Source organism: Gobius niger (assembly GCF_951799975.1).
Source record: "Gobius niger genome assembly, contig: SCAFFOLD_59, whole genome shotgun sequence".
NCBI lineage: Eukaryota > Metazoa > Chordata > Actinopteri > Gobiiformes > Gobiidae > Gobius > Gobius niger.
The window spans coordinates 99,984-125,000 of record NW_027639207.1 but is presented as its reverse complement, the minus strand read 5'-3'; the positions used below and the strand labels follow the sequence as shown (position 1 = coordinate 125,000).

General features: G+C 42.1%; 1 protein-coding gene across 2 annotated transcripts in view; it reads right to left on the bottom strand.

Moving 5' to 3' along the window:
* LOC306982757 (actin-binding protein WASF3-like) overlaps positions 1-10,478 on the bottom strand; it is a 17,516-nt gene extending 7,038 nt beyond the window's left edge. For both annotated transcript variants that reach the window (XM_079583215.1, XM_079583214.1), the window contains exons 1-6: positions 10,263-10,478; positions 7,313-7,447; positions 1,991-2,144; positions 1,804-1,921; positions 1,632-1,676; positions 6-115 (exon numbers count right to left, since the gene is read on the bottom strand). In XM_079583215.1, coding sequence (XP_079439341.1) covers positions 6-115; positions 1,632-1,676; positions 1,804-1,921; positions 1,991-2,144; positions 7,313-7,447; positions 10,263-10,395 — 695 coding nt within the window. In that variant the 5' untranslated portion in view covers positions 10,396-10,478. The remainder of the gene's footprint in view (positions 1-5; positions 116-1,631; positions 1,677-1,803; positions 1,922-1,990; positions 2,145-7,312; positions 7,448-10,262) is intronic.
* Positions 10,479-25,017: the final 14,539 nt, after the last annotated feature.

The window sequence follows — 25,017 nt, the reverse complement described above, 5'->3', positions numbered from 1 at the left end:
GTTACCTGTCAGGGGAGGAGTCGTAGGGCGAGGGGGAGACTCGTGCGTCTGGGCGGAGCTCTTTGTCGTAGGCCATGAGGTTCCACTCCTGACGACGGTTCCGCGCCTTACGCACCTGCCACACAATAACACAGTTTATACAGTATATTCAGTTTAGTATATACAGTATATACAGTATATAAAGTATAATATAAAGTATAGTATACAGTATATATGAACCATAGCCCGTACGATGGTGTACGAGCGGACAGGGAGAGGCTTAAACAGAACCATCGTTGTTATGAAGTTTGCAGGACTTTATGAAGTTTGTAGGACTTTATGAAGTTTGAAGGACTTTATGAAGTTTGTAGGACTTTATGAAGTTTGCAGGACTTTATGAAGTTTGTAGGACTTTATGAAGTTTGAAGGACTTTATGAAGTTTGTAGGACTTTATGAAGTTTGCAGGACTTTATGAAGTTTGTAGGACTTTATCAAGTTTGTAGGACTTTATGAAGTTTGAAGGACTTTATGAAGTTTGTAGGACTTTATGAAGTTTGTAGGACTTTATGAAGTTTGCAGGACTTTATGAAGTTTGAAGGACTTTATGAAGTTTGAAGGACTTTATGAAGTTTGTAGGACTTTATGAAGTTTGAAGGACTTTATGAAGTTTGAAGGACTTTATGAAGTTTGCAGGACTTTATGAAGTTTGAAGGACTTTATGAAGTTTGAAGGACTTTATGAAGTTTGTAGGACTTTATGAAGTTTGAAGGACTTTATGAAGTTTGTAGGACTTTGTGAAGTTTGTAGGACTTTATGAAGTTTGTAAGACTTTATGAAGTTTGTAGGACTTTATGAAGTTTGAAGGACTTTATGAAGTTTGAAGGACTTTATGAAGTTTGTAGGACTTTATGAAGTTTGTAGGACTTTATGAAGTTTGAAGGACTTTATGAAGTTTGTAGGACTTTGTGAAGTTTGTAGGACTTTATGAAGTTTGAAGGACTTTATGAAGTTTGTAAGACTTTATGAAGTTTGTAGGACTTTATGAAGTTTGTGGGACTTTATGAAGTTTGAGGGACTTTATGAAGTTTGTAGGACTTTATGAAGTTTGTGGGACTTTATGAAGTTTGTGGGACTTTATGAAGTTTGTAGGACTTTATGAAGTTTGTAGGACTTTATGAAGTTTGTGGGACTTTATGAAGTTTGTGGGACTTTATGAAGTTTGTGGGACTTTATGAAGTTTGTAGGACTTTATGAAGTTTGTGGGACTTTATGAAGTTTGTAAGACTTTATGAAGTTTGAAGGACTTTATGAAGTTTGTAGGACTTTATGAAGTTTGTGGGACTTTATGAAGTTTGTGGGACTTTATGAAGTTTGTAGGACTTTATGAAGTTTGTAGGACTTTATGAAGTTTGTAGGACTTTATGAAGTTTGTGGGACTTTATGAAGTTTGTGGGACTTTATGAAGTTTGTAGGACTTTATGAAGTTTGTAGGACTTTATGAAGTTTGTGGGACTTTATGAAGTTTGTAAGACTTTATGAAGTTTGAAGGACTTTATGAAGTTTGTAGGACTTTATGAAGTTTGTGGGACTTTATGAAGTTTGTGGGACTTTATGAAGTTTGTAGGACTTTATGAAGTTTGTAGGACTTTACCTTCTTCACTTCCCGACCTGAAGACTCGTCCGTGTGTTTCTGCTCCTGCAAAAACACGAGTGTTAAACCTGAACATCTGACTCCCTCTGGACGTCCATCATGCTTTCATTATTCATTATTATTATTTAGAATTATTTCTGCTGTCTGCGGCGTCTCGAGTTCGTGCTCTGACCTTGTGCCGGCGCTTCTCCTTCCTCTTGTTCTCCGTGGCCTGGAGCATCTTCTCCCTCCACAGGCTGAAGAAGTACGACGGGTCTGTGTAGAACTTCATCCCGTCTTTCCCGTCGTCCCTGAAGGCACCACCAGAGCTTTAACAGAGAACCTCGAACGCACCAGAGCCTCGAAGGACCCGCACTCACCTGTAGGGGGAGAGCTTGTGCAGCGGCGGGGGCGGGTCGCAGTGCTCGTACGTCTCCAGCAGAGGGCGCAGGATGGAGGCTCGACACACCACCTGCTGGTCCTGGATGGTACTGCCCCGGAAGGCCTTCCTCATGTTGATGTCCTGGAGAGACACTGAGGAGAGACAACGGAGTCAGAGACATCGGAGACATCAGAGTCAGAGACCAGGACTTTACAAAACACAGAGACACGTAAAACGTAAAAAAAAAAAAACACAGAGACACTGAGGAGAGACAACAGAGACCAGGACTTTACAAAACATAAAGTAACTGAGGAGAGACAACAGAGACCAGGACTTTACAAAACACAGAGACACAGAGGAGAGACATCGGAGTCAGAGACCAGGACACAGAGACACTGAGGAGAAACATCGGAGTCAGAGACCAGGACTTTACAAAACATAAAGACACAGAGACACTGAGGAGAGACAACAGAGACCAGGACTTTACAAAACATAAAGACACTGAGGAGAGACAACAGAGTCAGAGACCAGGACACAGAGACACTGAGGAGAGACATCAGAGTCAGAGACATCGGAGACATCGGAGTCAGAGACCAGGACACAGAGACACTGAGGAGAAACATCGGAGTCAGAGACCAGGACTTTACAAAACATAAAGACACAGAGACACTGAGGAGAGACAACAGAGACCAGGACTTTACAAAACATAAAGACACTGAGGAGAGACAACAGAGTCAGAGACATCGGAGACAACAGAGTCAGAGACCAGGACTTTACAAAACATAAAGACAAAGAGACACTGAGGAGAGACAACAGTTATTCCCTGATGGTATAGTTATTCCCTGATGGTACAGTTATTCCCTGATGGTACAGTTATTCTCTGATGGTATAGTTATTCCCTGATGGTATAGTTATTCCCTGATGGTATAGTTATTCCCTGATGGTATAGTTATTCCCTGATGGTACAGTTATTCCCTGATGGTATAGTTATTCCCTGATGGTATAGTTATTCCCTGATGGTATAGTTATTCCCTGATGGTATAGTTATTCTCTGATGGTATCGTTATTCCCTGATGGTATAGTTATTCCCTGATGGTACAGTTATTCCCTGATGGTACAGTTATTCCCTGATGGTATAGTTATTCCCTGATGGTATAGTTATTCTCTGATGGTACAGTTTTTCCCTGATGGTATAGTTATTCCCTGATGGTACAGTTATTCCCTGATGGTACAGTTATTCCCTGATGGTATAGTTATTCCCTGATGGTATAGTTATTCCCTGATGGTATAGTTATTCCCTGATGGTACAGTTATTCCCTGATGGTATAGTTATTCTCTGATGGTATAGTTAGTCCCTGATGGTATAGTTATTCCCTGATGGTATAGTTATTCCCTGATTGTACAGTTATTCCCTGATGGTACAGTTATTCTCTGATGGTATAGTTATTCCCTGATGGTATAGTTATTCCCTGATGGTATAGTTATTCCCTGATGGTATAGTTATTCCCTGATGGTACAGTTATTCTCTGATGGTATAGTTATTCCCTGATGGTACAGTTATTCCCTGATGGTATAGATATTCCCTGATGGTATAGTTATTCCCTGATGGTATAGTTATTCCCTGATGGTATAGTTATTCCCTGATGGTATAGTTATTCCCTGATGGTACAGTTATTCCCTGATGGTATAGTTATTCCCTGATGATATAGTTATTCCCTGATGGTATAGTTATTCCCTGATGGTATAGTTATTCCCTGATGGTACAGTTATTCCCTGATGGTATAGTTATTCCCTGATGGTATAGTTATTCCCTGATGGTATAGTTATTCCCTGATGGTACAGTTATTCCCTGATGGTATAGTTATTCCCTGATGGTATAGTTATTCCCTGATGGTACAGTTATTCCCTGATGGTATAGTTATTCCCTGATGGTATAGATATTCCCTGATGGTATAGTTATTCCCTGATGGTATAGTTATTCCCTGATGGTATAGTTATTCCCTGATGGTATAGTTATTCCCTGATGGTACAGTTATTCCCTGATGGTATAGTTATTCCCTGATGGTATAGTTATTCCCTGATGGTATAGTTATTCCCTGATGGTATAGTTATTCCCTGATGGTACAGTTATTCCCTGATGGTACAGTTATTCCCTGATGGTACAGTTATTCCCTGATGGTATAGTTATTCCCTGATGGGATAGTTATTCCCTGATGGTACAGTTATTCCCTGATGGTACAGTTATTCCCTGATGGTATAGTTATTCCCTGATGGTATAGTTATTCCCTGATGGTATAGTTATTCTCTGATGGTATAGTTATTCCCTGATGGTATAGTTATTCCCTGATGGTACAGTCATTCCCTGATGGTACAGTTATTCCCTGATGGTACAGTTATTCTCTGATGGTATAGTTATTCCCTGATGGTATAGTTATTCCCTGATGGTATAGTTATTCCCTGATGGTATAGTTATTCCCTGATGGTATAGTTAGTCCCTGATGGTATAGTTATTCCCTGATGGTACAGTTATTCTCTGATGGTATAGTTATTCTCTGATGGTACAGTTATTCCCTGATGGTATAGTTATTCCCTGATGGTATAGTTATTCCCTGATGGTATAGTTATTCTCTGATGGTACAGTTATTCCCTGATGGTATAGTTATTCCCTGATGGTATAGTTATTCCCTGATGGTATAGTTATTCCCTGATGGTATAGTTAGTCCCTGATGGTATAGTTATTCCCTGATGGTACAGTTATTCTCTGATGGTATAGTTATTCTCTGATGGTACAGTTATTCCCTGATGGTATAGTTATTCCCTGATGGTATAGTTATTCCCTGATGGTACAGTTATTCCCTGATGGTATAGTTATTCTCTGATGGTATAGTTATTCCCTGATGGTATAGTTATTCCCTGATGGTATAGTTATTCCCTGATGGTACAGTTATTCTCTGATGGTATAGTTATTCCCTGATGGTACAGTTATTCCCTGATGGTACAGTTATTCCCTGATGGTATAGTTATTCTCTGATGGTATAGTTAGTCCCTGATGGTATAGTTATTCCCTGATGGTATAGTTATTCGCTGATGGTATAGTTATTCCCTGATGGTACAGTTATTCCCTGATGGTACAGTTATTCTCTGATGGTATAGTTATTCCCTGATGTTATAGTTATTCCCTGATGGTATAGTTATTCCCTGATGGTATAGTTATTCCCTGATGGTACAGTTATTCTCTGATGGTATAGTTATTCCCTGATGGTACAGTTATTCCCTGATGGTATAGTTATTCCCTGATGGTATAGTTATTCCCTGATGGTATAGTTTTTCCCTGATGGTACAGTTATTCCCTGATGGTATAGTTATTCCCTGATGGTATAGTTATTCCCTGATGGTATAGTTATTCTCTGATGGTATAGTTATTCCCTGATGGTACAGTTATTCCCTGATGGTACAGTTATTCCCTGATGGTACAGTTATTCCCTGATGGTACAGTTATTCCCTGATGGTATAGTTATTCCCTGATGGTATAGTTATTCCCTGATGGTATAGTTATTCCCTGATGGTACAGTTATTCCCTGATGGTATAGTTATTCTCTGATGGTATAGTTAGTCCCTGATGGTATAGTTATTCCCTGATGGTATAGTTATTCCCTGATGGTATAGTTATTCCCTGATGGTACAGTTATTCCCTGATGGTACAGTTATTCTCTGATGGTATAGTTATTCCCTGATGGTATAGTTATTCCATGATGGTATAGTTATTCCCTGATGGTACAGTTATTCCCTGATGGTATAGTTAGTCCCTGATGGTATAGTTATTCCCTGATGGTACAGTTATTCTCTGATGGTATAGTTATTCTCTGATGGTACAGTTATTCCCTGATGGTATAGTTTTTCCCTGATGGTATAGTTATTCCCTGATGGTATAGTTATTCCCTGATGGTACAGTTATTCTCTGATGGTATAGTTATTCTCTGATGGTACAGTTACTCCCTGATGGTATAGTTATTCCCTGATGGTATAGTTATTCCCTGATGGTATAGTTATTCCCTGATGGTATAGTTATTCCCTGATGGTACAGTTATTCCCTGATGGTACAGTTATTCCCTGATGGTATAGTTATTCCCTGATGGTATAGTTATTCCCTGATGGTATAGTTATTCCCTGATGGTATAGTTATTCCCTGATGGTACAGTTATTCCCTGATGGTATAGTTATTCCCTGATGGTATAGTTATTCCCTGACGGTATAGTTATTCCCTGATGGTATAGATATTCCCTGATGGTATAGTTATTCCCTGATGGTACAGTTATTCCCTGATGGTACAGTTATTCCCTGATGGTATAGTTATTCCCTGATGGTACAGTTATTCCCTGATGGTACAGTTATTCCCTGATGGTATAGTTATTCCCTGATGGTACAGTTATTCTCTGATGGTATAGTTATTCTCTGATGGTATAGTTATTCCCTGATGGTACAGTTATTCCCTGATGGTATAGTTATTCCCTGATGGTACAGTTATTCCCTGATGGTACAGTTATTCCCTGATGGTATAGTTATTCCCTGATGGTACAGTTATTCTCTGATGGTATAGTTATTCTCTGATGGTATAGTTATTCCCTGATGGTACAGTTATTCCCTGATGGTATAGTTATTCCCTGATGGTATAGTTATTCCCTGATGGTATAGTTATTCCCTGATGGTACAGTTATTCCCTGATGGTATAGTTGGTTCCTGATGGTATAGTTATCCCTGATGGTATAGTTATTCCCTGATGGTATAGTTATTCCCTGATGGTATAGTTATTCCCTGATGGTATAGTTTTTCCCTGATGGTATAGTTATTCCCTGATGGTATAGTTGGTTCCTGATGGTATAGTTATTCCCTGATGGTATAGTTATTCCCTGATGGTATAGTTATTCCCTGATGGTACAGTTATTCCCTGATGGTGCAGTTATTCCCTGATGGTACAGTTATTCCCTGATGGTATAGTTATTCCCTGATGGTATAGTTAGTTCCTGATGGTATAGTTAGTCCCTGATGGTATAGTTATTCCCTGATGGTATAGTTATTCCCTGATGGTACAGTTATTCCCTGATGGTACAGTTATTCCCTGATGGTATAGTTATTCTCTGATGGTATAGTTATTCCCTGATGGTACAGTTATTCCCTGATGGTATAGTTATTCCCTGATGGTACAGTTATTCCCTGATGGTATAGTTATTCCCTGATGGTATAGTTATTCCCTGATGGTATAGTTATTCCCTGATGGTACACTTATTCTCTGATGGTATAGTTATTCCCTGATGGTTCTTACCCTCCTCCACAGTGGAGTCCAGCTGGGTGACCTTCACGCTGAGCGAGTCCACTCGTTCCTGGAGCGAGCTCATCCTCAGGGAGACGCCGTGAGCCTCAGAGAAGAGGAGCCCGAACACGTCCTCCGCGTGACGGCCTGCGGACAGCGGACACGTCACACGCAGTACCCGTGTGTACAAGTACACGGTCACACGCAGTACCCGTGTGTACAAGTACACGGTCACACGCAGTACCCGTGTGTACAAGTACACGGTCACACGCAGTACCCGTGTGTACAAGTACACGTCACACGCAGTACCCGTGTGTACAAGTACACGTCACACGCAGTACCCGTGTGTACAAGTACACGTCACACGTCACACGCAGTACCCGTGTGTACAAGTACACGTCACACGTCACACGCAGTACCCGTGTGTACATGTACACGGACACACGTCACACGCAGTACCCGTGTGTACAAGTACACGGTCACACGGCACACGCAGTACCAGTGTGTACAAGTACACGGTCACACGGCACACGCAGTACCAGTGTGTACAAGTACACGGTCACACGGCACACGCAGTACCCGTGTGTACAAGTACACGGTCACACGGCACACGCAGTACCAGTGTGTACAAGTACACGGCCACACGTCACACGCAGTACCAGTGTGTACAAGTACACGGCCACACGTCACACGCAGTACCCGTGTGTACAAGTACACGGACACACGTCACACGCAGTACCCGTGTGTACAAGTACACGGACACACGGCACACGCAGTACCCGTGTGTACAAGTACACGGACACACGGCACACGCAGTACCCGTGTGTACAAGTACACGTCACACGTCACACGCAGTACCCGTGTGTACAAGTACACGTCACACGTCACACGCAGTACCCGTGTGTACATGTACACGGACACACGTCACACGCAGTACCAGTGTGTACAAGTACACGGCCACACGTCACACGCAGTACCCGTGTGTACATGAACACGGTCACACGGCACACGCAGTACCAGTGTGTACAAGTACACGGCCACACGTCACACGCAGTACCCGTGTGTACAAGTACACGGACACACGTCACACGCAGTACCCGTGTGTACAAGTACACGGACACACGTCACACGCAGTACCAGTGTGTACAAGTACACGGCCACACGTCACACGCAGTACCCGTGTGTACAAGTACACGGACACACGGCACACGCAGTACCAGTGTGTACAAGTACACGGACACACGTCACACGCAGTACCAGTGTGTACAAGTACACGGACACACGTCACACGCAGTACCAGTCTGTACAAGTACACGGCTACACGTCACACGCAGTACCCGTGTGTACATGAACACGGTCACACGCAGTACCCGTGTGTACAAGTACACGGACACACGGCACACGCAGTACCAGTGTGTACAAGTACACGGTCACACGCAGTACCCGTGTGTACAAGTACACGGACACACGGCACACGCAGTACCAGTGTGTACAAGTACACGGCCACACGGCACACGCAGTACCAGTGTGTACAAGTACACGGCCACACGTCACACGCAGTACCCGTGTGTACAAGTACACGGACACACGTCACACGCAGTACCCGTGTGTACAAGTACACGGCCACACGTCACACGCAGTACCCGTGTGTACCAGTACACGGCCACTTCAAATACTAATACACCCTCAACTTTTGCACAGTTTGTCATGTTTACCATAAACATGAAGATTTTATTTAGATTTTTTACTGAACGTTCACACACAAGTAACAGACGACTGTGAAGTGAAAGCAAAATGATTCATGATTCTGTTATTTTTCAGAAAAGTGAAAGTGGGGCGTGTAGAAGTATCATACAGCATGTGTTAATACTCTGTGAACCCCTTTTGTCTTTTTGGTCTGACTCTACAAGGTTAGCACATGTAGAGACTGACATTTTAGCCCATTCCTCTTTACAAAAACAGTCTCCCCAGTCCCCGCTGAGGAAAAGCAGCCCCACAGCATGATGCTCCCCCCCGTGTATTTGACACTGGGGATGGTGCACTCAGGACCATGAGCAGTGTCAGGTTTGCTCCATACATAATGTTTGTCTCATCTGACCAAAGCTCCTTCTTCCACATGGAGCTGTGTCCTCCATATGACTTCTACAAACTTCAAACAGGATTTCTTATGGCCTCCTTTCAATAATGTCTTTCTTCTTCCACTCGTCCATGAAGGCCAGATTTGTGTAGATACGACTTATAGTTGTCCCATGTACAGATTCCCCCAGCTCAGCGGCAGGACTTCACAGCTCCTCCAGAGTTATCTTGGGGCACTTGGTTGTATTTCTGACCAGTGTCTCCTTGTTCAGTTTGTTAGTTTACGTGAACAGCCGTGTCTTGGTAAGTCTGCAGTGGTGCTTTACTCTTTCCATTTCTGAATGATGGATTGAACAGTTGCTCCGGGAGATGTTTAAATCTTGGGAAATCTTTGTATAACTTAAAGCTGCTTTAAACTTCTCCACAGCTTTATCCCTGACCTCTCTGGTGCTCCTGGACCTTCATGATGTTGTTCAGTGACCAATACACTCTGACCACAGCTCTGAGGGCCTGAAAGAACAGCTGTAATTATACTGAGAGTAGATCACACACAGGTGCCTCTATTTAACCGTTAGGCCAAGGTGTGAACATTCTGGAGTCATTAGGAATGTTTTAAAGGTGATTTAATGCACTCAGAAAATGCTGTATGAATACTTATGCAAGCCCCACTTTTCACTTTTCTATTTCTTGAAAAATAACAGAATCATGTATCATTTTGCTTTCACTTCACAGTCGTCTGTTACTTGTGTGTGAACGTTCAGTAAAAAAATCTAAATAAAATCTTTATGTTTAGGGTTGTAAACATGACAAAATGTGCAAAGGTTCCAGGTGTATTAGTACTTAGTACTGTATATACCAGAATACATGCAGTATTTGAAGTACTCACTGAGGCAGCCCAGCTGACGGACCACAGAGGCCAGGGTGGCGTTGGTGACGCACTCCAGCTCCGAGGAGACGCCTTCAGGGACGGTTCCTCTGCACAGGAACCGCGGCTCGATGCAGCGCGTCACCAACGGCATCTTCACACCTTCAGGAGGTTATACAGGAGGTCCTACAGGAGATCCTTCAGGAGGTCCTACAGGAGGTCCTTCAGGAGGTCCTACAGGAGGTCCTTCAGGAGGTCCTACAGGAGGTCCTACAGGAGGTTATACAGGAGGTCCTTCAGGAGGTCCTACAGGAGGTCCTTCAGGAGGTTATACAGGAGGTCCTACAGGAGGTCCTTCAGGAGGTCCTTCAGGAGGTCCTACAGGAGGTCCTACAGGAGGTTATACAGGAGGTCCTTCAGGAGGTCCTACAGGAGGTTCTTCAGGAGGTCCTTCAGGAGGTCCTTCAGGAGGTCCTACAGGAGGTCCTACAGGAGGTCCTTCAGGAGGTCCTTCAGGAGGTCCTACAGGAGGTCCTACAGGAGGTCCTACAGGAGGTCCTACAGGAGGTCCTTCAGGAGGTTCTACAGGAGGTCCTACAGGAGGTCCTTCAGGAGGTCCTTCAGGAGGTCCTTCAGGAGGTCCTTCAGGAGGTCCTACAGGAGGTCCTTCAGGAGGTCCTTCAGGAGGTCCTTCAGGAGGTCCCACAGGAGGTCCCACAGGAGGTCCTTCAGGAGGTTCTTCAGGAGGACTTACAGGAGGTCCTACAGGAGGTCAAAGTAAAGTAAAGTAAAAGTCATTAATGAGGCTAAAACTCAGGAGACTGAGTTGTGTCTCCTCTGTGTCTCTTCTGTGTCTTCTCAGAGTCTCCTCAGTGTCTCCTCAGAGGAGACTCAGAGGAGACTCTGAGGAGACTCTGAGGAGACTCTGAGGAGACACTGAGGACACTCTGGGCCTCCTGGATATTTGGGCAGATGTTCTAACACAACTGAAAACTAGAAAAAACACAAACAAACATCTGTTTGTGTTTAGAGAGAAGATGAAGCAGAGGCTTCGAGCGTCTCGTGTATCTGTGTACTCCTGTATCTGTGTACTCCAGTATCTGTGTACTCCTGTATCTGTGTACTCCTGTATCTGTGTACTCCTGTATCTGTGTACTCCTGTATCTGTGTACTCCTGTATCTGTGTACTCCTGTATCTGTGTACTCCAGTATCTGTGTACTCCTGTATCTGTGTACTCCTGTATCTGTGTACTCCTGTATCTGTGTACTCCAGTATCTGTGTACTCCACTATCTGTGTACTCCTGTATCTGTGTACTCCACTATCTGTGTATCTGTGTACTCCTGTATCTGTGTACTCCAGTATCTGTGTACTCCTGTATCTGTGTACTCCAGTATCTGTGTACTCCTGTATCTTTGTACTCCAGTATCTGTGTACTCCAGTATCTGTGTACTCCAGTATCTGTGTACTCCTGTATCTGTGTACTCCAGTATCTGTGTACTTCTGTATCTGTGTACTCCAGTATCTGTGTACTCCAGTATCTGTGTACTCCTGTATCTGTGTATCTGTGTACTCCTGTATCTGTGTACTCCTGTATCTGTGTACTCCTGTATCTGTGTACTCCAGTATCTGTGTACTCCTGTATCTGTGTACTCCTGTATCTGTGTATCTGTGTACTCCTGTATCTGTGTACTCCTGTATCTGTGTACTCCTGTATCTGTGTATCTGTGTACTCCTGTATCTGTGTACTCCTGTATCTGTGTACTCCTGTATCTGTGTACTCCTGTATCTGTGTACTCCTGTATCTGTGTATCTGTGTACTCCTGTATCTGTGTACTCCTGTATCTGTGTACTCCTGTATCTGTGTATCTGTGTACTCCAGTATCTGTGTACTCCTGTATCTGTGTACTCCTGTATCTGTGTATCTGTGTACTCCTGTATCTGTGTACTCCTGTATCTGTGTACTCCACTATCTGTGTATCTGTGTACTCCAGTATCTGTGTACTCCTGTATCTGTGTACTCCAGTATCTGTGTACTCCTGTATCTGTGTATCTGTGTACTCCTGTATCTGTGTACTCCTGTATCTGTGTACTCCTGTATCTGTGTACTCCAGTATCTGTGTACTCCAGTATCTGTGTACTCCTGTATCTGTGTACTCCTGTATCTGTGTACTCCTGTATCTGTGTACTCCAGTATCTGTGTACTCCTGTATCTGTGTACTCCAGTATCTGTGTACTCCTGTATCTGTGTACTCCTGTATCTGTGTACTCCTGTATCTGTGTACTCCTGTATCTGTGTACTCCTGTATCTGTGTACTCCTGTATCTGTGTACTCCAGTATCTGTGTACTCCAGTATATGTGTACTCCAGTATCTGTGTACTCCAGTATATGTGTACTCCTGTATCTGTGTACTCCAGTATATGTGTACTCCAGTATCTGTGTACTCCTGTATCTGTGTACTCCAGTATCTGTGTACTCCTGTATCTGTGTACTCCTGTATCTGTGTACTCCAGTATATGTGTACTCCAGTATCTGTGTACTCCTGTATCTGTGTACTCCTGTATCTGTGTACTCCAGTATCTGTGTACTCCTGTATCTGTGTACTCCAGTATATGTGTACTCCAGTATATGTGTACTCCAGTATCTGTGTACTCCTGTATCTGTGTACTCCTGTATCTGTGTACTCCAGTATCTGTGTACTCCTGTATCTGTGTACTCCTGTATCTGTGTACTCCAGTATATGTGTACTCCAGTATCTGTGTACTCCTGTATCTGTGTACTCCAGTATCTGTGTACTCCTGTATCTGTGTACTCCTGTATCTGTGTACTCCTGTATCTGTGTATCTGTGTATCTGTGTACTCCTGTATCTGTGTATCTGTGTACTCCAGTATCTGTGTACTCCTGTATCTGTGTACTCCTGTATCTGTGTACTCCTGTATCTGTGTACTCCAGTATATGTGTACTCCAGTATCTGTGTACTCCTGTATCTGTGTACTCCAGTATCTGTGTACTCCTGTATCTGTGTACTCCTGTATCTGTGTACTCCAGTATCTGTGTACTCCAGTATCTGTGTACTCCAGTATCTGTGTACTCCAGTATCTGTGTACTCCAGTATCTGTGTACTCCTGTATCTGTGTACTCCTGTATCTGTGTACTCCAGTATCTGTGTACTCCTGTATCTGTGTACTCCTGTATCTGTGTACTCCAGTATCTGTGTACTCCTGTATCTGTGTATCTGTGTACTCCTGTATCTGTCTACTCCAGTATCTGTGTACTCCTGTATCTGTGTACTCCTGTATCTGTGTACTCCTGTATCTGTGTACTCCTGTATCTGTGTACTCCAGTATCTGTGTACTCCAGTATCTGTGTACTCCAGTATCTGTGTACTCCTGTATCTGTGTACTCCACTATCTGTGTATCTGTGTACTCCTGTATCTGTGTACTCCTGTATCTGTGTACTCCAGTATCTGTGTACTCCTGTATCTGTGTACTCCAGTATCTGTGTACTCCTGTATCTGTGTACTCCAGTATCTGTGTACTCCAGTATCTGTGTACTCCTGTATCTTTGTACTCCAGTATCTGTGTACTCCAGTATCTGTGTACTCCTGTATCTGTGTACTCCAGTATCTGTGTACTCCTGTATCTGTGTACTCCTGTATCTGTGTACTCCTGTATCTGTGTACTCCTGTATCTGTGTACTCCTGTATCTGTGTACTCCACTATCTGTGTACTCCTGTATCTGTGTACTCCACTATCTGTGTATCTGTGTACTCCTGTATCTGTGTACTCCTGTATCTGTGTACTCCAGTATCTGTGTACTCCTGTATCTGTGTACTCCAGTATCTGTGTACTCCAGTATCTGTGTACTCCTGTATCTTTGTACTCCAGTATCTGTGTACTCCAGTATCTGTGTACTCCTGTATCTGTGTACTCCAGTATCTGTGTACTCCTGTATCTGTGTACTCCACTATCTGTGTACTCCTGTATCTGTGTACTCCACTATCTGTGTATCTGTGTACTCCTGTATCTGTGTACTCCAGTATCTGTGTACTCCTGTATCTGTGTACTCCAGTATCTGTGTACTCCTGTATCTTTGTACTCCAGTATCTGTGTACTCCAGTATCTGTGTACTCCAGTATCTGTGTACTCCTGTATCTGTGTACTCCAGTATCTGTGTACTTCTGTATCTGTGTACTCCAGTATCTGTGTACTCCAGTATCTGTGTACTCCTGTATCTGTGTATCTGTGTACTCCTGTATCTGTGTACTCCTGTATCTGTGTACTCCTGTATCTGTGTACTCCAGTATCTGTGTACTCCTGTATCTGTGTACTCCTGTATCTGTGTATCTGTGTACTCCTGTATCTGTGTACTCCTGTATCTGTGTACTCCTGTATCTGTGTATCTGTGTACTCCTGTATCTGTGTACTCCAGTATCTGTGTACTCCTGTATCTGTGTATCTGTGTACTCCTGTATCTGTGTACTCCTGTATCTGTGTACTCCAGTATCTGTGTACTCCAGTATCTGTGTACTCCTGTATCTGTGTACTCCTGTATCTGTGTACTCCTGTATCTGTGTACTCCAGTATCTGTGTACTCCTGTATCTGTGTACTCCAGTATCTGTGTACTCCTGTATCTGTGTACTCCTGTATCTGTGTACTCCTGTATCTGTGTACTCCAGTATCTGTGTACTCCTGTATCTGTGTACTCCTGTATCTGTGTACTCCTGTATCTGTGTACTCCTGTATCTGTGTACTCCTGTATCTGTGTACTCCTGTATCTGTGTACTCCTGTATCTGTGTACTCCTGTATCTGTGTATCTGTGTATCTGTGTACTCCTGTATCTGTGTATCTGTGTACTCCAGTATCTGTGTACTCCTGTATCTGTGTACTCCTGTATCTGTGTACTCCAGTATATGTGTACTCCAGTATCTGTGTACTCCTGTATCTGTGTACTCCTGTATCTGTGTACTCCAGTATCTGTGTACTCCAGTATCTGTGTACTCCAGTATCTGTGTACTCCAGTATCTGTGTACTCCTGTATCTGTGTACTCCTGTATCTGTGTACTCCAGTATCTGTGTACTCCAGTATCTGTGTACTCCTGTATCTGTGTACTCCTGTATCTGTGTACTCCAGTATCTGTGTACTCCTGTATCTGTGTATCTGTGTACTCCTGTATCTGTCTACTCCAGTATCTGTGTACTCCTGTATCTGTGTACTCCTGTATCTGTGTACTCCTGTATCTGTGTACTCCTGTATCTGTGTACTCCAGTATCTGTGTACTCCAGTATCTGTGTACTCCAGTATCTGTGTACTCCAGTATCTGTGTACTCCTGTATCTGTGTACTCCACTATCTGTGTATCTGTGTACTCCTGTATCTGTGTACTCCTGTATCTGTGTACTCCAGTATCTGTGTACTCCTGTATCTGTGTACTCCAGTATCTGTGTACTCCTGTATCTGTGTACTCCAGTATCTGTGTACTCCAGTATCTGTGTACTCCTGTATCTTTGTACTCCAGTATCTGTGTACTCCAGTATCTGTGTACTCCTGTATCTGTGTACTCCAGTATCTGTGTACTCCTGTATCTGTGTACTCCTGTATCTGTGTACTCCTGTATCTGTGTACTCCTGTATCTGTGTACTCCTGTATCTGTGTACTCCAGTATCTGTGTACTCCAGTATCTGTGTACTCCAGTATCTGTGTACTCCAGTATCTGTGTACTCCTGTATCTGTGTACTCCAGTATCTGTGTACTCCAGTATCTGTGTACTCCTGTATCTGTGTACTCCAGTATCTGTGTACTCCTGTATCTGTGTACTCCAGTATCTGTGTACTCCAGTATCTGTGTACTCCACTATCTGTGTATCTGTGTACTCCTGTATCTGTGTACTCCAGTATCTGTGTACTCCAGTATCTGTGTATCTGTGTACTCCTGTATCTGTGTACTCCTGTATCTGTGTACTCCAGTATCTGTGTACTCCTGTATCTGTGTACTCCTGTATCTGTGTACTCCAGTATCTGTGTACTCCAGTATCTGTGTACTCCAGTATCTGTGTACTCCTGTATCTGTGTACTCCACTATCTGTGTATCTGTGTACTCCTGTATCTGTGTACTCCAGTATCTGTGTACTCCAGTATCTGTGTACTCCTGTATCTGTGTACTCCTGTATCTGTGTACTCCTGTATCTGTGTACTCCTGTATCTGTGTACTCCAGTATCTGTGTACTCCTGTATCTGTGTACTCCTGTATCTGTGTACTCCAGTATCTGTGTACTCCTGTATCTGTGTACTCCTGTATCTGTGTATCTGTGTACTCCTGTATCTGTGTACTCCAGTATCTGTGTACTCCTGTATCTGTGTACTCCTGTATCTGTGTACTCCTGTATCTGTGTACTCCTGTATCTGTGTACTCCAGTATCTGTGTACTCCAGTATCTGTGTACTCCTGTATCTGTGTACTCCAGTATCTGTGTACTCCTGTATCTGTGTACTCCAGTATCTGTGTACTCCAGTATCTGTGTACTCCTGTATCTGTGTACTCCAGTATCTGTGTACTCCAGTATCTGTGTACTCCTGTATCTGTGTACTCCAGTATCTGTGTACTCCAGTATCTGTGTACTCCTGTATCTGTGTACTCCTGTATCTGTGTACTCCTGTATCTGTGTACTCCAGTATCTGTGTACTCCAGTATCTGTGTACTCCTGTATCTGTGTACTCCAGTATCTGTGTACTCCAGTATCTGTGTACTCCAGTATCTGTGTACTCCTGTATCTGTGTACTCCTGTATCTGTGTACTCCAGTATCTGTGTACTCCAGTATCTGTGTACTCCTGTATCTGTGTACTCCAGTATCTGTGTACTCCTGTATCTGTGTACTCCAGTATCTGTGTACTCCTGTATCTGTGTACTCCTGTATCTGTGTACTCCTGTATCTGTGTACTCCTGTATCTGTGTACTCCTGTATCTGTGTACTCCTGTATCTGTGTACTCCTGTATCTGTGTACTCCAGTATCTGTGTACTCCAGTATCCGTGTACTCCTGTATCTGTGTACTCCTGTATCTGTGTACTCCAGTATCTGTGTACTCCAGTATCTGTGTACTCCTGTATCTGTGTACTCCAGTATCTGTAGTACTCCTGTATCTGTGTACTCCTGTATCTGTGTACTCCAGTATCTGTAGTACTTCTGTATCTGTGTACTCCAGTATCTGTGTACTCCTGTATCTGTGTACTCCTGTATCTGTGTACTCATGTATCTGTAGTACTTCTGTAGTAGTATTTGTGTACTGTAGTATTTGTGTAGTAGTATTTGTGTACTGTAGTATTTGTGTACTGTAGTATTTGTGTAGTAGTATTTGTGTAGTAGTATTTGTGTACTGTAGTATTTGTGTAGTAGTATTTGTGTACTGTAGTATTTGTGTAGTAGTATTTGTGTACTGTAGTATTTGTGTAGTAGTATTTGTGTACTGTAGTATTTGTGTAGTAGTATTTGTGTACTGTAGTATTTGTGTAGTAGTATTTGTGTACTGTAGTATTTGTGTACTGTAGTATTTGTGTAGTAGTATTTGTGTAGTAGTATTTGTGTAGTAGTATTTGTGTAGTAGTATTTGTGTACTGTAGTATTTGTGTAGTAGTATTTGTGTAGTAGTATTTGTGTACTGTAGTATTTGTGTACTGTAGTATTTGTGTACTGTAGTATTTGTGTACTGTAGTATTTGTGTAGTAGTATTTGTGTACTGTAGTATTTGTGTAGTAGTATTTGTGTACTGTAGTATTTGTGTAGTAGTATTTGTGTACTGTAGTATTTGTGTAGTAGTATTTGTGTACTGTAGTATTTGTGTACTGTAGTATTTGTGTACTGTAGTATTTGTGTAGTAGTATTTGTGTACTGTAGTATTTGTGTAGTAGTATTTGTGTACTGTAGTATTTGTGTAGTAGTATTTGTGTACTGTAGTATTTGTGTAGTAGTATTTGTGTACTGTAGTATTTGTGTACTGTAGTATTTGTGTACTGTAGTATTTGTGTAGTAGTATTTGTGTACTGTAGTATTTGTGTAGTAGTATTTGTGTACTGTAGTATTTGTGTACTGTAGTATTTGTGTACTGTAGTATTTGTGTACTGTAGTATTTGTGTACTGTAGTATTTGTGTAGTAGTATTTGTGTACTGTAGTATTTGTGTAGTAGTATTTGTGTACTGTAGTAGATGATGTAATGATACTCATGTATCTGTGTAGTACTTCTATAGTAGTACTTCTGTAGTAGTATGTGTGTACTGTAGTATTTGTGTAGTAGTATTTGTGTACTGTAGTATTTGTGTAGTAGTATTTGTGTACTGTAGTATTTGTGTACTGTAGTATTTGTGTAGTAGTATTTGTGTAGTAGTATTTGTGTAGTAGTATTTGTGTACTGTAGTATTTGTGTAGTAGTATTTGTGTAGTAGTATTTGTGTGTACTGTAGTATTTGTGTACTGTAGTATTTGTGTGTACTGTAGTATTTGTGTACTGTAGTATTTGTGTACTGTAGTATTTGTGTAGTAGTATTTGTGTAGTAGTATTTGTGTAGTAGTATTTGTGTACTGTAGTATTTGTGTACTGTAGTATTTGTGTAGTAGTATTTGTGTACTGTAGTATTTGTGTAGTAGTATTTGTGTAGTAGTATTTGTGTACTGTAGTATTTGTGTAGTAGTATTTGTGTACTGTAGTATTTGTGTAGTAGTATTTGTGTACTGTAGTATTTGTGTACTGTAGTATTTGTGTAGTAGTATTTGTGTACTGTAGTATTTGTGTAGTAGTATTTGTGTACTGTAGTATTTGTGTAGTAGTATTTGTGTAGTAGTATTTGTGTAGTAGTATTTGTGTACTGTAGTATTTGTGTACTGTAGTATTTGTGTAGTAGTATTTGTGTAGTAGTATTTGTGTACTGTAGTATTTGTGTAGTAGTAGTATTTGTGTAGTAGTATTTGTGTACTGTAGTATTTGTGTACTGTAGTATTTGTGTAGTAGTATTTGTGTACTGTAGTATTTGTGTAGTAGTATTTGTGTACTGTAGTATTTGTGTAGTAGTATTTGTGTACTGTAGTATTTGTGTAGTAATATTTGTGTAGTAGTATTTGTGTACTGTAGTATTTGTGTAGTAGTATTTGTGTACTGTAGTATTTGTGTAGTAGTATTTGTGTACTGTAGTATTTGTGTAGTAGTATTTGTGTACTGTAGTATTTGTGTAGTAGTATTTGTGTACTGTAGTATTTGTGTACTGTAGTATTTGTGTAGTAGTATTTGTGTAGTAGTATTTGTGTAGTAGTATTTGTGTAGTAGTATTTGTGTACTGTAGTATTTGTGTAGTAGTATTTGTGTAGTAGTATTTGTGTACTGTAGTATTTGTGTACTGTAGTATTTGTGTACTGTAGTATTTGTGTACTGTAGTATTTGTGTAGTAGTATTTGTGTACTGTAGTATTTGTGTAGTAGTATTTGTGTACTGTAGTATTTGTGTAGTAGTATTTGTGTACTGTAGTATTTGTGTACTGTAGTATTTGTGTAGTAGTATTTGTGTACTGTAGTATTTGTGTAGTAGTATTTGTGTACTGTAGTATTTGTGTAGTAGTATTTGTGTACTGTAGTATTTGTGTAGTAGTATTTGTGTACTGTAGTATTTGTGTACTGTAGTATTTGTGTAGTAGTATTTGTGTACTGTAGTATTTGTGTAGTAGTATTTGTGTACTGTAGTATTTGTGTAGTAGTATTTGTGTACTGTAGTATTTGTGTAGTAGTATTTGTGTACTGTAGTATTTGTGTAGTAGTATTTGTGTACTGTAGTATTTGTGTACTGTAGTATTTGTGTAGTAGTATTTGTGTACTGTAGTATTTGTGTAGTAGTATTTGTGTACTGTAGTATTTGTGTAGTAGTATTTGTGTACTGTAGTATTTGTGTAGTAGTATTTGTGTACTGTAGTATTTGTGTACTGTAGTATTTGTGTAGTAGTATTTGTGTACTGTAGTAGATGATGTAATGATACTCATGTATCTGTGTAGTACTTCTATAGTAGTACTTCTGTAGTAGTATGTGTGTACTGTAGTATTTGTGTAGTAGTATTTGTGTACTGTAGTATTTGTGTACTGTAGTATTTGTGTAGTAGTATTTGTGTACTGTAGTATTTGTGTACTGTAGTATTTGTGTGTACTGTAGTATTTGTGTGTACTGTAGTATTTGTGTAGTAGTATTTGTGTACTGTAGTATTTGTGTACTGTAGTATTTGTGTAGTAGTATTTGTGTAGTAGTATTTGTGTACTGTAGTATTTGTGTGTACTGTAGTATTTGTGTAGTAGTATTTGTGTAGTAGTATTTGTGTAGTAGTATTTGTGTAGTAGTATTTGTGTAGTAGTATTTGTGTACTGTAGTATTTGTGTACTGTAGTATTTGTGTAGTAGTATTTGTGTACTGTAGTATTTGTGTAGTAGTATTTGTGTACTGTAGTATTTGTGTAGTAGTATTTGTGTACTGTAGTATTTGTGTAGTAGTATTTGTGTACTGTAGTATTTGTGTACTGTAGTATTTGTGTAGTAATATTTGTGTACTGTAGTAGATGATGTAATGATACTCATGTATCTGTGTAGTACTTCTATAGTAGTACTTCTGTAGTAGTATGTGTGTACTGTAGTATTTGTGTAGTAGTATTTGTGTACTGTAGTATTTGTGTAGTAGTATTTGTGTACTGTAGTATTTGTGTACTGTAGTATTTGTGTAGTAGTATTTGTGTAGTAGTATTTGTGTACTGTAGTATTTGTGTGTACTGTAGTATTTGTGTAGTAGTATTTGTGTAGTAGTATTTGTGTAGTAGTATTTGTGTAGTAGTATTTGTGTACTGTAGTATTTGTGTACTGTAGTATTTGTGTAGTAGTATTTGTGTACTGTAGTATTTGTGTAGTAGTATTTGTGTACTGTAGTATTTGTGTACTGTAGTATTTGTGTAGTAGTATTTGTGTACTGTAGTATTTGTGTAGTAGTATTTGTGTACTGTAGTATTTGTGTAGTAGTATTTGTGTAGTAGTATTTGTGTAGTAGTATTTGTGTAGTAGTATTTGTGTACTGTAGTATTTGTGTAGTAGTATTTGTGTAGTAGTATTTGTGTAGTAGTATTTGTGTAGTAGTATTTGTGTAGTAGTATTTGTGTACTGTAGTATTTGTGTACTGTAGTATTTGTGTAGTAGTATTTGTGTAGTAGTATTTGTGTACTGTAGTATTTGTGTAGTAGTAGTATTTGTGTAGTAGTATTTGTGTACTGTAGTATTTGTGTACTGTAGTATTTGTGTAGTAGTATTTGTGTACTGTAGTATTTGTGTAGTAGTATTTGTGTACTGTAGTATTTGTGTAGTAGTATTTGTGTACTGTAGTATTTGTGTACTGTAGTATTGGTGTACTGTAGTATTTGTGTACTGTAGTATTGGTGTACTGTAGTATTGGTGTACTGTAGTAGATGATGTAATGATACTCATGTATCTGTGTAGTACTTCTATAGTAGTATTTGTGTACTGTAGTATTTGTGTACTGTAGTATTTGTGTACTGTAGTATTTGTGTACTGTAGTATTTGTGTGTACTGTAGTAGATGATGTAATAATCTGTGGGAAACTGCAGCCATTTTGAGAATCAGGCCTGAGCTGTTTCCATGGAAACGAGGCCTCACTTTCACCCACAGACGCAGCACTAGTACAAATACACACTACAAATACACATGACTGCAAATACTACTGCAAATACTACTGCACACACTGCACATACTGCACATACTCCTCACACTCCTGACTCCGATGCCGACAGCCACATGGTCCTTCATAAGTACACAGTAAAACCTGGAGCAGAGGATTTGTTTGTTTGTGAAACTCAGTGGATTCATGTAGTGATGAAGAAGAGCCGCAGCTCTTCATCAAATACTACAAATACTTCATATACTCTTTCAGCTGAAGTACAGGTTTAATCCTGTACACAGGCCTCACTAAATACCTGATACTTCATAGTACTATTATTAATACTACACACATGTGAGAGGCTGTGGCAGGAGGAGGTACTGCATGTGTGTACTGATGTACCACACATGCAGTACTAGTACCTCAGTATACTGCAGTACCTCCTGTTACTGCTTTATCTGCACATGTACATCATATATTTATATATATATATGTACATATATATATACACACACACATAATACTGCACGGGTCCGGGAGCATTACGTCATGTCACAGCGCGCGTGAACAGCGCTGCGCGTGCTGTTACCGTGAGTGTCGCGCGGTCCCCCGGTGATCGTGCGGTCCCGGTGGTCCCGGTGGTCCCGGTGGTCCCGGCTCCAGCGGCCTGTCCTCGCTCCGCTGCCCGCCTCTCAGCGCCTCCTCCCCGGTCACACAGCGGCTCTCTCTCCCGGTGACTCTCCGCTCTCCTCCGGTCACGGTTCTCCTCTCTCTCCTCTCTCTCCTCCGCGCGGCTCGGAGATGACGTCACGGTCACGGTTCTCCTCGCTCTCCTCTCTCTCCTCCGCGGGGCTCGGAGATGACGTCACGGTTCTCCTCTCTCTCCTCCGCGCGGCTCGGAGATGACGTCACGGTTCTCCGCGCGGCTCGGAGATGACGTCACGGCGGGGGTCGCGCTCGTGCTTCCTGTTGTTGATGCAGGACTTTGATTTCAGCAGAAAATGATCTTTATGAAAATATTGATTCTGTAACTTTTCTCATCAGCTTAAAGATGTCCGCCTCAGGACACTAGACCCAAAACATACACAATAGGTTCATATTTTCCCCTGTATATAAATATATATATAAATATATATATATATATATATATATATAAATATAGATATATATAAATATGTATATATATATATATATATATATATATATATATAAATATATATATATATATATATATATAAATATATATATATATATATATATATATATAAATATCTATATTTATATATATATATATATATATATATATATAAATATAGATATATATAAATATGTATATATATATATATATATATATATATATATATATATTGTTTTTCGGAACCCGTACCTCCCTCATGAACAACATACCACTTCCCAGCATGCACCAGTGCAGCCAACGTTACATTGCCCCCACCTAGCATGATTAGCTGTCCCGGCTCCACCACAAAGTCTCTCCAGTGCTGAGGGAGTCTCCGCTGTCTTTGAGACCCACGCCGCGGGCCACCACAGGTGGTCCCGGTTGGGGAACTTGTTGAGGGCTGACTCCCCTGAAGGCTCTCCAGAAGGAGCCATGGGTTGGTGAGGGGCCAGTCGATCTCTGTGGAGGACCACCCTCCGGAGCAGCTGTACACGGTCCACCACACCTGACAGTCTTTCAAGTACAGTACAAGGCCCCATCCAGTGACTGGAGAGTTTGGGAGACCCTTCTTCCTGATGGGGCTGTAGACCCATACTTTGGAGCCAGGTTCAAAATCCTGCCCCTTACTTCGGAGGTCGTACGCCCTTTTCTGTACAGCGCCCGCCTTGCTGAGGTGCTCCCGACATAGCTCGTGTACTGCCTGCAGGCGCTCGCCCAGGTTGAAGAAATAGTCCAGGCCCGGTTCCCCTCGTACTTCCGGCTCCGGGGGGGACCCAAAGACTAAGTGCGCAGTTCATGGCCGAACATCAGAGCAGCAGGCGTACACCGTGTAGACCTGTAAGCCCCCAGGACCAGGGGGAGGTGACTGTCCCACACAGGACCAGGGGGAGGTGACTGTCCCACACAGGACCAGGGGGAGGTGACTGTCCCACACAGGACCAGGGGGAGGTGACTGTCCCACACAGGACCAGGGGGAGGTGACTGTCCCACACAGGACCAGGGGGAGGTGACTGTCCCACACAGGACCAGGGGGAGGTGACTGTCCCACACAGGACCAGGAGGAGGTGACTGTCCCACACAGGACCAGGCACACCTCCTGGAACACTCTGGCTTCAAAGTTCCGCCCCCTCCGGAACTCCAAAGCCGGACAAACTCTCATCCACCAGCTTCTGGGCAGTTGTGGCAGCGCTTTGGTCCAGAACTGCATACGCCTCAGGCCACTTTGTGAAGTAATCCATTGCCACGAGTACGTATCGGTTCCCCTGGTCGGAGGTGGGGAATGGGCCGAGGATGTCAACACCCACTCTCTCCATGGGTGCTCCTACCTGGTGTTGTTGCAGCGGGGCGTGGGAGCGACGATTGGGGCCTTTCCGAGCAGTGCAGGCATCGCACCGGTGTACAAACATCTCCACATCACGTCTGCATCCTGGCCAGTAGAATCTTTGCCGCAGCCGTGACAGAGTCTTGGTGACACCGAAGTGCCCCGCTCCCACCGAACCATGGACCCAATGTAGGACTGTGGGTCGCAGGGAGTGTGGAACGAGAAGCTGTAAGATTTCTCGCTGTCCATCAGGGAAACTCCACCGGCGGTAGAGTAGCCCATTCTGGAGACGGATGTTGCTCCACTGAGAATGCAGAGCCTTGGTCTCAGGGGCCAGCGCTGACACGGTTGACCACTCTGGGCGTTGGCCTGCCTCCATCCAGGAGTGGACTAGGGAGAGCACAGGGTCCTGTCGCTGGTCCTGTTGGAGCTGCTGAGGGTTGACACTCCTTCCCCGCTGACAACGTGGCCAAGGAAGGACGTCTGTTTCTTTAACAGATGGCACTTCTTGGGGTTGAGGCGGAGCCCAGCTTGGCGTATAGCTAGGAGAACATCCTGCAACTTCTTTAGGGCGCTCTCAAAGTCTGCAGCATGGGCA